The sequence below is a fragment of the Pseudophryne corroboree genome, chromosome 11 (genome assembly GCF_028390025.1).
Source record: "Pseudophryne corroboree isolate aPseCor3 chromosome 11, aPseCor3.hap2, whole genome shotgun sequence".
NCBI lineage: Eukaryota > Metazoa > Chordata > Amphibia > Anura > Myobatrachidae > Pseudophryne > Pseudophryne corroboree.
In genome coordinates this window covers 28,615,339-28,630,974 of record NC_086454.1, presented here as the reverse complement: position 1 = coordinate 28,630,974, position 15,636 = coordinate 28,615,339, and the positions used below count along the sequence as shown (strand labels likewise).

At 43.6% G+C, this 15,636-nt stretch overlaps 1 protein-coding gene across 8 annotated transcripts in view; it reads left to right on the top strand.

Annotated features, from left to right (window-relative positions):
- TEAD1 (TEA domain transcription factor 1) overlaps window positions 1-15,636 on the top strand; it is a 239,360-nt gene that overhangs the window by 136,553 nt on the left and 87,171 nt on the right. For 3 of the 8 annotated variants that reach the window (XM_063946405.1, XM_063946411.1, XM_063946406.1), the window contains exons 4-6: window positions 11,095-11,159; window positions 15,184-15,246; window positions 15,336-15,398. In XM_063946405.1, the coding sequence (XP_063802475.1) occupies window positions 11,095-11,159; window positions 15,184-15,246; window positions 15,336-15,398 (191 nt within the window). The remainder of the gene's footprint in view (window positions 1-11,094; window positions 11,160-15,183; window positions 15,247-15,335; window positions 15,399-15,636) is intronic. The other 5 variants (XM_063946409.1, XM_063946407.1, XM_063946412.1 and 2 more) reach the window with 2 other exon arrangements.

Genomic DNA, 15,636 nt, shown 5'->3' with positions numbered 1-15,636 from the left:
CAGTTTCTGAGTGGCCCAGTACATACTCAGCCGCTGTAATCGCATCAGACACCTGCCCTGCAAACGCTTGGACACGCCTGCGTTTTTCCAACCACTCCCTGAAAACGGCCAGTTGCCACCCACAAACGTCCTCTTCCTGTCAATCTCCTTGCAATCAGCTGTGCGAGTGGATTCTTCGTAAAAACCCATCGCACAACAACGATCCGCTTTGTACCCGTGCAAAGCGCCTGCGTATTGCCGTGCATGCGCAGTTCTGACCTGAATGCAGCGCTGCAAAGAAACCCGCTAGCGAGCGATCAGGTCTGAATGAACCCCTATGATGGGACGCATTGCAGAACTTTCAGAGGCTTTGTAGTTGTATGCCAGTGCTGCAGTGCCAGGCAGTACAAAGCTGGGGTATCTTATTACTGCATTACATCAGTAAGGCCACTGGCAGTGACCAATACACAACCACGGATACACATGTACAGCACCGATTGCGTGTCTCTACTGTATTGTGCAATTGTGTCACTCTTTTCCATTGGCTGTGTTGCTGTCAGTAATTCAGTGATTGGTAGAAATGTGTCTGGGATCAGAACAGCTGCTTTCTCTCTGGTACAACTTTCAGACCCATGACGCCAGTAGAATATCAGGGGTGAGCGTCCCATTCCCCACGTATGCACTGAAGCACACTTACCGTACTGAAGTGTAAAACACTTGTCTTGTACACTGTAGCCTACAAAAGCCATTCAGGCTAGAGTGATAGGGAGCCCTGAGTGGGTCTATGTATCTTTTTCTTTATACCTGTTTATATAGCTCTGTATCTATAGATCTGTGTGTTTATGTATGTATGTATGTATGTATATAAAATATCTATATACACACACACACACACACACACACACACACACACACACACACAGTGTATATTCCTCCGCTCCCCTGTCATATAGTGTTGGGGATAAGATAACACCAGTAATGTGCTATGACCACATCTGCAGGTTTCATACCGTAGTTGTACAGAGCTGCGCTTCGGTTTGTCTGCATATCTAATGATTGGCACCAGTTCTGGTTCTACCCGTCACAGTGACCATAAATCCTTTGGTTTGATCCTGGACCACGAGTCCTGGCACCCAGTTTGGGAGCGACTGCTGTAAACCATTAGTGTATGTATAGTGATGACTCTGGTATTTAAATACAGTCTGACTCGGCTAGTGTGTGCTACGCCATTATGTGACGATGATTAAACAGTCCAATCCCGTCCATAACGTGAGTGATAGAACATTGCACAGATGCACCTCTACTGTCATGGAGTAAACAAGGCTTGCAATGAATGTTCCAGCTATGCGGAAATGTTCTTATTGTATAAAGCCCCCTTCACGGCTGTCCTCCATCTCATCCCTTTGGTGCTCGTCAATGAGAATCTCTCATCTGCTTCATCATCTATAGACAATCATGTTAGCTACACCGGGGGACAATTAGCACCATTCATTATAACAGCAACGGGCCTGTTTATTAGCTGCCATCTTGCTGTGTCATCCTATATTAGTGGCCGTTCCTGATGGAGAGCAGCTTCCAATCGACGACCGGCAGCGTAATGTTAGTAGATGAGAAGACAAAGTCAGGTAGTTATTAGTGAGGCCCCGAGGAATTACAGCCAGCCAATTGTAATGTGCTAAGCCTACACTAGCAGGACTCCGCCGCGCAGATCAGGCAGAGGGTTAAATCAATATTTTCAATTTCTTACAATCAATCTGGTGTTTGAGGAAGATGGGAACTTGTTAGCAATTGGCAGAATGTGTAAATGAAAAGTCAAACTTATTATTATTTGTTAAAAAGGAATGGGCACACGTAACACTATGCTGCTGCCTGCGACTAGTTCTTCCACGAGCGGCTGCTGGCGTTCTGGCTGAGAATACGGCCTGCTCCTGTCAATGTGCAGGCCACTGGCGCATCAATAGGGTTTCTGTGAGTGTGACAACGGCACGGTTATCCGTCATTAGTGCCGGAGCTAGATGGGCAGAATGACAATTCTTTATCACCGAGACTCCATGACCGACATGTCTGAGATAGTGAAGAGACTATGGTAGAATCAGGATATTACGTGTCTTATTCCCTAAGACATAGAATATCCTTCATCAGATGTCATGTTATTAACAAGAAATGTTCTGATGCCCCTCCCCCCCATTAAATAATAATAATTATAACAATAATGTTATTAACATAGGGCTTTTTTCCAGCAGAACTCTACGGTTACCCTTTATTTCCAAGTTATAAATCGCATTGCTGCTAATAATTACATTCCAAATGTTGAAATTATAATTTTGTGACTGCAGTGGTTTTGGGAGCAGACAAGTGTTGGTGTGAGCGCTGCCATAGTGTTGTATTTGATGCTCGGCCATAGGGGGTCATTCCGGGTTGATCGCTAGCTGCTTTTGTTCGCTGCGCAGCGTTCAGGCAAAAACACGGCACTACTGCGCATGCGGTGCAATGCGCACGCGCTACGTACTATTACAACGAACGATGTAGTTTCACACAAGGTCTAGCAAAGCTTTTCAGTCGCACTGGTGGCCGCAGAGTGATTGACATGAAGTGGGCGTTTCTGGGTGTCAACTGACCGTTTTCAGGGAGTGTTTGGAAAAACGCAAGCGTGCCAGGAAAAACGCAGGCGTGCCAGGAAAAACGCAGGCGTGCCAGGAAAAACGCAGGCGTGGCTGGCCGAACGCAGGATGTGTTCGTGACGTCAAAACAGGAACTGAATAGTCTGAAGTGATCGCAAGCGCTGAGTAGGTCTGAAGCTACTCTGAAACTGCACAAAAATACTTTGCCGCCGCTCTGCGATCCTTTTGTTCGCACTTCTGCTAAACTAAAATACACTCCCAGTGGGCGGCGGCATAGCGTTTGCACGGCTGCTAAAAACTGCTAGCGAGCGATCAACTTGGAATGACCGCCATAGTCTGTAATGCTGTACAATCGGCAGTGAGTTATATCAGGTCTATGTACAGCCTAGGCTGTTCTGCACCATTCGCTTCACTGACGGACATTACACCCTTCATACATACACAAGCCCAACCATGTGTGTGAATATATAACCTGTGATGCCAGCGTGTACATGCCATCAGCACCCCCCAATACAGTACTTCTACCCCAGGTAAGCTCTAGTGTGTGTGTGTGTGTGTGTGTGTGTGTGTGTGTGTGTGTGTGTGTGTGTGTGTGTCTACATAACGCTCTGTTGTCACCATTTATGTAACGTTATACCTCTTACTTGTGTACACAACACACTTTGCTGTGTATGGAGGACAGGCTGAGAACCTCTGATCTGAGATGAGCAGCATTCTGTTGCTGGTTGTGTAATACGGCCCCGAGCTGCGGGTAAACGCCATGATGATAGACACTGCTGGAATTCCTATTAGTTTTTATTTGCTCTGGGTGTTTTGCAATGAATGAAAGTCATAATTTACAGGAATGTTTGTATGATAATACAGACCCCAGTGTACAGTATGCACACCTACATATCCGTGCACCCACAGAGACCCGAGTTTCAGTTTTATCTGTATCGCCACTGACGTTTTAATCTGATCATTGTAGATGTTTACGACATGTCTGGTTTTGATACATTGGCTAAATTTGTGCGACTTTAGTATAACATCCGATTGCAACAGTTGTGAAGGCATACTGTATGGAAGACGTCAGGCATCCTAATATATAAGGGCTTCCCACTATATATATATATGTATATTTACGTTTTCTGGGAGTGGTTGGAAAAACGCAGGCGTGTCCAGGCGTTTGCAGGGCAGGTGTCTGACGTCAATTCCGGTCCCGGACAGGCTGAAGTGATCGCAGCGGCTGAGTAAGTCCTGGGCTACTCGGAAACTGCACAAACTCTTTTTGTACCGCTCGGCTGCACATGCGATCGCACACTTGCACAGCTAAAATACACTCCCCTATGGGCGTCGACTATGCGAACGCTGGACTGCAGAAAAACAGCTAGCGAGCGATCAGGTCTGAATTAAGCCCTGTATGCAGTATGTGCATGTGATGCATTGTCTCATGTAGAGAGAGTGTTGGATGCATATTCCTCTTTATTTCCAGATATTTGTTAAACTTTGATAATGAAAAACTGAGAAAAAAAAAAAAGTTCCTGGTAAATAACGGTATATCTATGAGCGTTTATGCTGTGGGGAGGGGGGGCTTTGTCCTTGGTTCTTTATGTGCTGATATTTTTTTTTATTTTTTTAAATAAATTATCGCACAGTTTTATTGTGCAAGATGGATATAGCTGAGATCTGGCAGACACAATGTGAGGTGAGAGCTCTGTTCTGTCATACTGTTTCTACTCGTCCTTGGTGTAAACTGGAAGAGATCAGAAAAAAAATGTTACGGAACATGGAGAACCAGGGGAGAAACCTGCAAACCCCTCACACAAACGTATAGATGTCAAGGTTACAAAAATGTTGCACGCACACAATGGCCAGCAAAGATGTCTCTTTCCGAGCATAAGCGGCTTTATTTTAATGGGATGACTGAAAAACACATATCGGCGATTGTGTTATTGATCAGGTTATTTGTTCTCCGGGGGGTTTGAGCTCCACCTTAACTGGTAATCTGACGCTTTGGGAGCAACAAGGGAAAATGCCTGTTGCGAGCGTTTGGTTTTCTTCACCACATTTTGATGCAAGTTCCAATCTGGCTATAACATGCAGTATGCTGCCCTGCGGCCTTCCTGCAATGGCAAGAGGGTGCATCGTTCCTTAGCTCTCCTCCGGTCCTGGGAAATGCCAGCATTCTGCTCCGGTGCCCTTGCTTGGGCATTCATCTGCCTGGTACGTTCATCAGCTGAATTGAATACATAGCACAAAAGACAGAATCGGAAAAGTGACCATTACAGTTTTTAACACATACAAATTAGATGGTTATAATGTCCTTTTCTAGAGAATATACTGCAAATTTTTTTTATCGCTCACCCCCACACACCCTCTCTGCTTGTGAGATTTGTTTTTGTTCCGATAGTTGTTTCTGAAGAAGAGGACAGTTCTGTACAATGACTCTAACTACTCCCAATAGAGTATTTCTGTGTATAACTAAAAATGGAAGTGCAATAGGTGCATTTTTTAGATGTTCTTTTCTAACCTGAAGGCTAGGAGAGCCTGTCCTCACATGCAGCGTTTTGGCATTGGTGTAATAATGCCTTTTTAGTCGCACAACCAGAAAACATGGGAATCACTCCAAAGCTAAATACTTGTCAGACAGGAAAATAATCATTTCTAGGAACATTGTCTAGTCTCCTTTTAGAAAACCTATATATGCTCTCTGCCTCCTAGGTAACAGGACAGGAGCATGCTATTGCAGCTCACAGTACCTCCCACTAGGGATAGCCATCGACCATCATCGATGGTTTATGACCAATGTTAACTACTTTTACCATCGATGGTGGAGAACTAGATGGTTTACCGCCATCGATGGTAAGAAGCTATTGAATATTTTTCTTTTTTTCTCTCCAGGGTGTTGGGGACACGGAGCATAGCCCCGCCACTGACACCCATTAAGTCACGCCCCCGGGCCCTGTTTGGCCCGCAACGTGCTCAATACCAAAGTAGGGCTGACCATCGATTACTGAAGCCATTTATGGTTACCTTTTATAGATGGTTTTCCACCATCGATGTATAACCCACCCATGGCCATCCCTACCTCCTACCAGAGTCACATTTAGAGGGAGACCTTGTTCTATTCACTCCCGTTCCTTGAAACCTCCAGGCCTGTAAGAGGCACATCAGCTGTTGCTAATGGTATTATAATATGTTTGTGGCCTTTACTGAACCCTGACAAAGACCCGGCCGGCTGGTGGCACCTGCTTTCCCATATTTATACTGCAAATAGTAACCCAACGGTTATGCCCCCCTCTCCCAGTATTCTTACCACTGTCCATTCTGGGCTTCAGTAGGATGGGGCTCACGAGGATAGTGTTGGCCGTACAGGCAGATGCAGGCTCAGGGCTCTCAATAAATGCAGCTGGTAACATTACACTGACCAACACTCATTATATTGACAATCCTATTACAGGGACTTGGATTCCAAATAGGACTCCGGTTTTGCTAGATTGGCGCAAATCTGAGATACACAGGCAAGCAACAAGAAAAACACAGCAGGCAACGTGGCTGGCAACGATCACTTATATACGGAGGGGGGATATTCTACTATGATCACCTAGAATATTTGTGTGTCTCACCTTGTAGAATGTTCCGGTAGATTTTCACATGTATGTTTTATGGCTAAGTTCCCTATTAATTGAGTGTATCCATTATCTCAAGAACTAGAGCCAAGTGGAAAAAAATGCTTTTATTTTTTTAATTCAGCCACCCCAAAATACCCTAAATTCGTTCCAAGTAACCGTGCCAACTAAATAAATGAATAGTTTTGGTGCCTCCAATGGACTTACAGAAAAAGGGCAGAAAGCTGTGACTGTCACCCTAGATCTCAGTGACCTTGCATCTGAATACCATCGCTGATGATCACACTGAATTCTAATATCTGGACATCACTTTTACCAATGGTTTCCTCAGACTGCCACGTCTGCTCACAATCCTCTTCATCATTCAGCACAATCCTCTTCATCATTCAGCACATGGCTGCTAGGAAGAAAAGTCCATTCTCTCCCCTCTAGATGGTTAATATTTTATTGGAAAGATTCCGGAGGCAAAATGGTAGCAGGACTCCCTTATAACGTTACTTACCTGGTGCTCTGGCGATACTATATTTACAGAGGCTGCACCCAGTGCCTCAGAGTTTGCCTGACCTGTGGAACACATAGGACACCAGCTCTGTGTTCTCCACAGAAAAATTTGCCAGCTGGGTAGTATTAATTAAGAAGTAGCCTGATGGGGGCAGTGAAATGGACACCGATATCATTTTTAAAGGCTTTTGCAGATATTGCCCACTTGCTGGCTGGACACATATATAATTGTATCCACCAGTGAATGCCTAGACGCTGTGCTGCACGACTGCTCTTTCCGCCATTGTAACTGGTCCTACCTAAAATATGGGGGAGAAATCTGTTACTGTGCATGTCACCAGTATTGCAGGCTCCGCTCAACTCTGATTTCGGCAATGGGACCCTCGGAGCAGAATGATGTCGGGTTGCGTGTTACAAGGCCGGGTGGAGCGCCTGTGAAGAACACGGCAACTTCTGGATTGCCCAAGACTTGTATAACTACATATTATACTGTCCCTTACATAAGAACAGCCCCTAATTGTGATGCTCATTGATCAGAGACCGCGGCCACCCACCTTTTGGATTGTTCTTGTTACTCACAATGCCTTGTACCCTGCTCCCTCCCCCCACATTATACTTTCTGTGCCCTCTGCTCCTATTTTATTTCCTACATTGAAAAATTATATATAAACAAAGTTTTCAAAAAGGAATAGCCTTTCATTCAAGTTATGTAAGTGCGCTTGGTGCTCATGGATACATGGGGGTCATTCCGAGTTGTTCGCTCGCAAGCTGCTTTTAGCAGCTTTGCACACGCTAAGCCGCCGCCTACTGGGAGTGAATCTTAGCTTATCAAAATTGCGAACGAAAGATTAGCAGAATTGCGAATAGACACTTCTTAGCAGTTTCTGAGTAGCTCCACACTTACTCGGCATCTGCGATCAGTTCAGTCAGTTTCGTTCCTGGTTTGACGTCACAAACACTCCCAGCGTTCGCCCAGACACTCCTCCGTTTCTCCAGCCACTCCCGCGTTTTTCCCAGAAACGGTAGCGTTTTTTCGCACACACCCATAAAACGGCCAGTTTCCGCCCAGAAACACCCACTCCCTGTCAATCACATTACGATCACCAGAACGAAGAAAAAACCTTGTAATGCCGTGAGTAAAATACCTAACTGCATAGCAAATTTACTTGGCGCAGTCGCACTGCGGACATTGCGCATGCGCATTAGCGACTAATCGCTCCGTTGCGACAAAAAAATAACGAGCGAACAACTCGGAATGACCCCCCATATCTTATATACTGCTACCTTATTCACTTCAAAACTGCATGCTTCCCAATGATATCCGTTAGATCACCCCAGATACCCTTATCTGGATAAATACGACTCGTAGAGCGGCCGCTGGTGGTCACCCTTTAGCTTCCCCACCTATTAATCTTGCACTGTGTTTACTTGTCCCTAACCAACATTAGTTTCCTCTGTTTGCCCCAGATGTCGTCAACCTACAGTAGCTTTTTGGTGCTTAGCGTAGTCCTGCAGCCTATGGCAGCGGCTAGATTCTATTTCCAGGTCCAAAACGTTCTCCAGGTCCGTCTGGTACAGAAGCTGAGGGCCAACTACCAGGTGGTGTGGTATTGAAGGTCGCCCGTACTATTGGTCGATAGTACTAGGTCGACAGGTTCTCTAGGTCAACATGGTCTAGGTCAATAGGTCAAAAGTTCGACCTGAGTTTTTAAAATCTTTTTTTGGTGTCGCATTAACCGTACAGTGACCAGGAACCCCAATTAGTGCACCGTGTCCCCTCGCATGGCTCGCAAAGGTGCCTCGCTCCACTACCGCTAGCTCGGCACAGTTTACCGTTCCCAATTGTAATCCACGTGGATCGTAAAGTATGAAAAAGTAAAAAAAAAAAAAGATTTAAAAAAAAAAAACCCTCATGTCGACCTTTTGACCTGTCGACCTGTTACTGTTGACCAAGTCTTGTCGACCTAGAGACTGGATACACTACCAGGGCAGCCCTGGTTTATGTATGCGGAGATAGATTGCCCCCCCCCCCCCCCCATATAACAGCCACATCAGTGGTATAACAGTATATCCGTCAGTTGTGTCAATTTTTTTTTATTGTTGCTATTATTGTGGTTTGTTTGGCTTATTGCACTACACAAAATCATGAAGCAAATTGTGTTTCTCATCCTCTAATACAGTCCTCCACAGCTTATACATAGATGGTGATGTTGTGTGATTATATAACGGTGGATACATGTTTGGATGGAGGTGTGAATGTATACATCGGGCAATTTGCACATCAGCCCTGCTGGTATCAGATTCCTATTGACCTCATTTTCCAGCAGAGAGAGAGACTTTGTGCTGCAGTCTTTCACCGAATCCACCTTTAAGTGTCTTGGTAGCTAAATTGGATTTGCCACTGAATAAAGTGTCAGCTGCTGCAGAACTGGGTTACAATGGCTGCACTACGTGCCTTTTGTAGGCATAGTTTAAATAACAATTGATGGGTTTTAGAAGTTGCAGAGACGATTGTGATTTAGAGGAAAGCTTTGGGAGTAATACAGAGTACACAGCTGGTTGGCAGCATGCGTTTGCAGCACGGGGAGGTCACATCTAGTTCATCCTGCTGTTTTTCTCTTGATTGACAGCGTGAAACCTTAATATAATTACACATGAAACGTGCAAAAAAAAAACTCCAAACCATTTCAATTTCCACCTCCTAAATAACAAAGGAAAACCAGTCCTGTAGAGAGAGAACTCACGTATTTTCTAGCGGTGTGCATAGATTATGTGGCGTACATGTGTATTCCTGCTTGTGTAACAGGTGGAGACTTCCTGCCTTCTGATGACCTTACACTGTATTCATAAAGGTATCAGGATCCCTGTGTATATAGTTTTATATGTGTATTGTTAGCAGTTGTCCTTGGTCTTAGAATGTGTTTCTCTCCCAGACATGCACATGTGATACAGCTCTACATTATTTCTCCTCCCAGGGAGAAAGATGCTCTCAGAGTCCCCTGGACGGGCCATCCTAATTATTTTAATTTTAATTTATTTTTTGCTAATTTTTGCATTTTCCGTGAGCTGCTTGTGTTCCGGCTGCAGAGAGCTGCTCCTCTTTCAGATTGTGAGTTTAGCATACGGCACAGGGAAGGGACCGGAGCGGCCAAGTCCCCGCTGAGAGGTTTTTTTTCAGGCCTGTGAAAAGAATGAATTATTCAGCAGTAAGCAATGCCTACAGCCGCCCATTTGAGAGCTTTGATCTGCGAATCAGGCGGCCGCATGAATGCCCTTATTGTCATGTTATGTGTACACAGTGTGTGAATTATTGAAAATAGTGAGGCCTGAGCCTCATCTGGTAGAGATTACAGTGCAGGCACGCTGGGTGAGGGCCTGTAATTGAAAGTCCCCAGATGCTGTTTATTGGCCCGTGTCACGTGGCCGCCTGTTGGATGAGAGGACACACAGCCCCCCCAGCCCCAGTGTGCCCTCTACCTGAGCACCTGCCTGGGAGATGTTTTACAAGATAAACATGGGTTCTTTTTATAGCTCAGCAGAGGCTTAATGCCTTCAGTTATTTGTCTTGTCAGTGATTTGCAAAACCTTTTCTGTGTACACAAAGGCTTTCCTTTTATAGCGGATATACAGGGAAGCGAAGGAAGGGGTAACCTTGGGTATGAGAAGTGTGCCACTCCTCACATTACGGGTGGTTAGGTGGGAGTCAGCACCCAATGAGTATCCAGCCACAAAGCACTGAGCACCGTTACATAACGTTCTAAGGTCACATGCAGGCCACGTATGGGTTCTCGTTTCCGTACACTTTTTACACTGCATTCTCTGGATTCATTTATAATGAATGTTTAATTAATCCGTTAAAATTTTTTAATTTTTTTGCCAAAATGTACAGTCTGTATATATGTTAGTTTCCTTGTATAGTGTCCACACAAGTGTGCGCGTTGCATATGCTGTGTGTGTACAGTACAGTATGGAAATCTGAGTGTGCTGCCGCCACTATTAATGCTATGTCAGGTGAGCTTTGTCGCTGGACTTACATGTTAATGCATTGTGTTCAGCTGTATTATGTTACAGGGTGTTTCCTTAGGGTAACATGGGAGTTATAGGTCATCCTGGCCAGCGCAGCGTGTTATGTCTGCGGAAAGCACATTCACCTTCTCAGCGATTCCACGTTACAGGACATAAGACAATCTACCAGCCTTGCATAACATGAGTGGTGCTGGTTCCACTGGAAGACCCCAATAGTCACAGGGAAATATATATTTACAACACCACGTCTCCCCGTTACCAGCCTGCGGTATGTGGGCTGTTCTGTCACATAGACTGTGTAGGTACAGGGCCATCCTTCAATCTCTCCAAAAACTGACCCTTTCCCTTCTTTATTTCAGGCAGGAATGAATTGATAGCTAGATACATCAAGTTACGGACAGGGAAAACACGGACCAGGAAACAGGTAACACATTGTTTCTGCTCTGTCTGATTGATCTGCTACTGTGCCTTATCGTCTCCAACTGCTTATGCTGTGTCTTCATTGCTTTACCCTCACGGGGACATACTCCCATCCAGATGTTCCTCCGTGATATTCCCTGAACCGCCACATTGCCTTGTACTTACCTTTACCACCAGGGTCACTCATTACTGCTTTTCTGTCCTTGGTAAGATTTCCCCCGCATCACTTGTCAGGCACATTATGACGGTATTGCGCTGTCGCCCTGGCGGTATCCTGCTGTTTGCGCCCTGGCCCTGACAATATTTTGCGTGGGCCTTTTTATATAATGTTCGGATTAGAACACCATGCATATTCTGCAGAAGCCCTCGTGTGTATTTGGCTGCCCGTTCTGCATCCTTACACCGGATAATCCTCACTCTCTGGGCATAACAAGCCAAGTACCTAGAAAGTGACTGGCCCTAGGTCCCCATGTATAACTTACATACTAGCTGCCAGTGGGCCCAATTCAAGGCTGCTTGCAAAATAACATTTTCCTCTAATGGGCAAAACCATGCCGTACTGCAGGTGGGGCAGATGTAACATGTGCAGAGAGAGTTAGATCTGGGTGGGGTGTGTTCAAACTAAAATCTAAATTGCAGTGTAAAAATAAAGCAGCCAGTATTTACCCTGCACAGAAACAATACATCCCACCCAAATCTAACTCTCTCTGCACATGTTATATCTGCCCCACCTGCACTGCATATGGTTTTGCCCATTAGAGGAAAATGTTGTTTTACAATCAACCTTGAATGAGGCCCAATGTATAGCTGTGAGGCCTGGGGTGCAGGCATTGCATTAGAAGATGATATAAGAGGGTATACAATGATCTATAAAAGCTAAACAGTTCCATTTATAGAAAAAGTATCTACCCCTTTACATTACATAAGTATTTGGTATAAAAGGTGGGCTTTACTCTGCGGAACCAGAGGAAGGATGGCTGTTTGCAGTGTGTAACTGTACAGGGTACATAGCCATGTGTCTGATATGTGCTGATTAGTATACGGCTGCCAGTCACACGTGGATAACGCAGAGCTCTCTCCTGTACATACATGTATATCTGCACAGGTCTGTGTCTCATGTTCTATACGGACACTACCGCATAACTGCGTGCTCTCCTGTGCTGGAATTTTATTGGCTCAGTAATCTGATGCGCTGCCCAGTGTATGGCTGCCAGTCCATGCACAACCCTTATTAGCTGGCACCACAAGTGTCATGGTTATGGGGTCACGGAAGAGGTAGCTCCCACTTCATTGCATTTCTTACCTGTTAAATGAGATCCCATTTAGGCTTCTGACCCGCTCAGGCCGGCCACCTCTGGCATCTGCCTGTGTTCCAGCTACAACTTTATTTTTTCCCCCTCTGGAACATATTTATCTTAATTACACCCGTTTAGATCATTGTGGGTTCATTATAGTTCTATCCTGCGCATGCAGCTTGCTCCAAAATGATGTACGTCCCCAAAGTTCCTCAGCTGAATAAAAGTGTGTATTTATTTGGCTTTTATAGTGTATCTGCCCAGATCTGCTCTGAACATAGCTTACAGTAGAGCGGCTGCTTGCTCTGGTTAATAAGGTGTAGGGCACCTTGAGCTGCTGCTTTCATGGAGCTGGTGTGCATCTGACTAGCCCTCTCAGTAGCTGTGTGATACGTCCCATGTACATGTGCACTGGCCTCCCGGTCCCCTAAGTGTTTGCTGGGGTATGACGTCCAGGAACAATAGCCCCTTACATTGGCATGCCTAAAATGTTACAGGGCTGGTGAGAAATCTGCTGCTGAGTCAGCGTTAAACACCACAGTGCAGGGCTCCCACTGAAAGCAGCGCTGGGATTCATTGGCTGATGTATATGTACTTACGCAAGTGCAGATCCTCCTGAAGTGCTGCCAGTCTCTCCACTCACTGAGGGTTTTATATCATGGATACTGTGTAATATGCTTTTTATGCACATTGGGTTATACTATATACTGTCTTTTATATCCCTTGTAATTTCTGACGATTCTCTGTATTCATTTAACTGCTCTGCTTTTGTATACCACAGTTGTGATAACTGTTTAATTGTTAATTGCCTGTGGCTTGTAGTGCACAGCGTTATACTAATAGTATAAAAAAAAAAAGAAAAAAAAAATATATATATATATATATATATATATATATATATATATAATATAATATAAGAAAGGGATGGGGGTAGCGACCAATGGTGTCTATAAATAATTACAAGATATTTAAACAATTAAAAAAAAATTATTTCAAATTTTAACAAAACTTTTTCTAAAAATGGGATAAAAAGCCATTACACATTCATATAAAAATAATAAAGTGCAAAGGTATTAAAGTGCTTATCTGAGTCAGTGGTCAATCTGATTTCCAACGCGTTTCGTCACACAGACTTCCCTTGATGAAGTCTGTGTGACGAAACGCATTGGGCATCAGATTGACCTCTGACTCAGATAAGCACTTTAATACCTTTGCACTTTATTATTTTTATATGAATGTGTAATCGCTTTTTATCCCATTTTTAGAAAAAGTTTTGTCAAAATTTTAAATAAATATTTTTAATTCTTTAAATATCTTGTAATTATTTATAGACACCATTGATCGCTACCCCCATCCCTTTCTTATATTATATATATTTAAAGGCCTGACTTTCCACTAGATTGTGGCCAGGTGATGGATGGATACGGTCATTAGTTCGACAAGACTTAGGTCGACAGTCATTAGGTCAACCACTATTGGTCGACACGGTCACCAGGTCAACATGGAAAAAGGTTGACATGAGTTTTTCACATTTTGTTTTCATTTTTGGAACTTTTTCATACTTTACGATCCACGTGGACTACGATTGGGAATAGTAACCTGTGCCGAGCGCAGCACCTTGGCTGAAGCATGGCGAGTGCACTAATTGGGATTCCCCGTCACTTTCCGAAGAAAACAACACCAAAAAAAAGTAAAAAAAACCTATGTCGACCAATAAAGGTCGACCTAATGACTATCAGCGTAACTCTTGTCGACCTAATGAACCCTACCCGTGATGGATCGCTGGTTGGTTATACAGGTTGAGTATCCCTTATCCAAAATGCTTGGGACCAGAGGTATTTTGGATATCGGATTTTTCCGTATTTTGGAATAATTGCATACCATAATGAGATATCATGGCAATGGGACCTAAATCTAAGCACAGAATGAATTTATGTTTCATTTACACCTTATACACACAGCCTGAAGGTAATTTTAGCCAATATTTTTTATAACTTTGTGCATTAAACAAAGTGTGTCTACATTCACACAATTCATTTATGTTTAATATACACCTTATATACACAGTCTGAAGGTCATTTAATACAATCTTTTTAATAACTGTGTGTATTAAACAAAGTTTGTGTACATTGAGCCATCAGAAAACAAAAGTTTCACTATCTCACTCTCACTCAAAAAAGTCCGTATTTCGGAATATTCCGTATATCGGATATTTGGATATGGGATACTCAACCTGTAGTTACTATGAAGCCTCTGATGGTGTTATAATACTTTTACCAAGCTTTGTAAGCAATTTTTCTCCTCTGATATCACGTTAATAATCCAGATTTAAATCTTAATAAAACAAGTAAAACTTTTTACCATTTGAGAGCTGTCTCCCAAGATAAACATTTAATCCCAGTAACATGACGGTAGAAGACCTTTTATTTCCCAGTAAAAGCTACAAATGTTACATGTAGTCCTCCCCGAATCCTGCAGCAACATAGAATATCACTTTTATCACTTTTTATTTATTTTTATTTATTTTTTTATTTTGTTAACTTTCCAATTTTTTTTTTCTTTCTTTTTCATTTTTGAGTTTTGCTGCTGAGTGCTGCTTGGGCTCGCTATCCCTAAGAAATACACCATACACCAAAATATATATTTAAATTTTCCCTTTTTTTTTTTTTTTCCTATTTTTTTTTTCTTTTTCTTCTTTTCTTTTTTTTTTTCTTTTAAATCTGAACCCCGTAGGTGTCTAGTCACATACAGGTCTTAGCAAGAAAGAAAGTTCGAGAAATCCAAGCCGCCATTAAGGTACGTCTGGCTTGCCCAGTTGTAGGGGCTTTTCATCTCCATGGTTACAGGCTTTTTCCTTTGTTTTCCTCCCTCCCCCCACCCTGCAGGTGTCTAGTCACATTCAGGTTCTTGCCAGAAGGAAATCTCGTGATTTTCATTCCAAGCTGAAGGTATGCGCTTCTCTGCTTCTGGGCTTGTGGTCGCTGCGCGTCTCACTTCCTGTTTCCCATGGTGACCGGTGAATGCTTTGTGCTTCCATCCTTGTGACCTAGTTTTCCTGCATGTGAGAGCTGTTTACATTTCTTAATACCTGCTCTACTATTTCTCTGCAAGCAATCACTGTGATAGAGTCCATATATACTTAGCTGCACATCACCCCCCAGAAGTATCCGTTACGGGTGCAGTAAT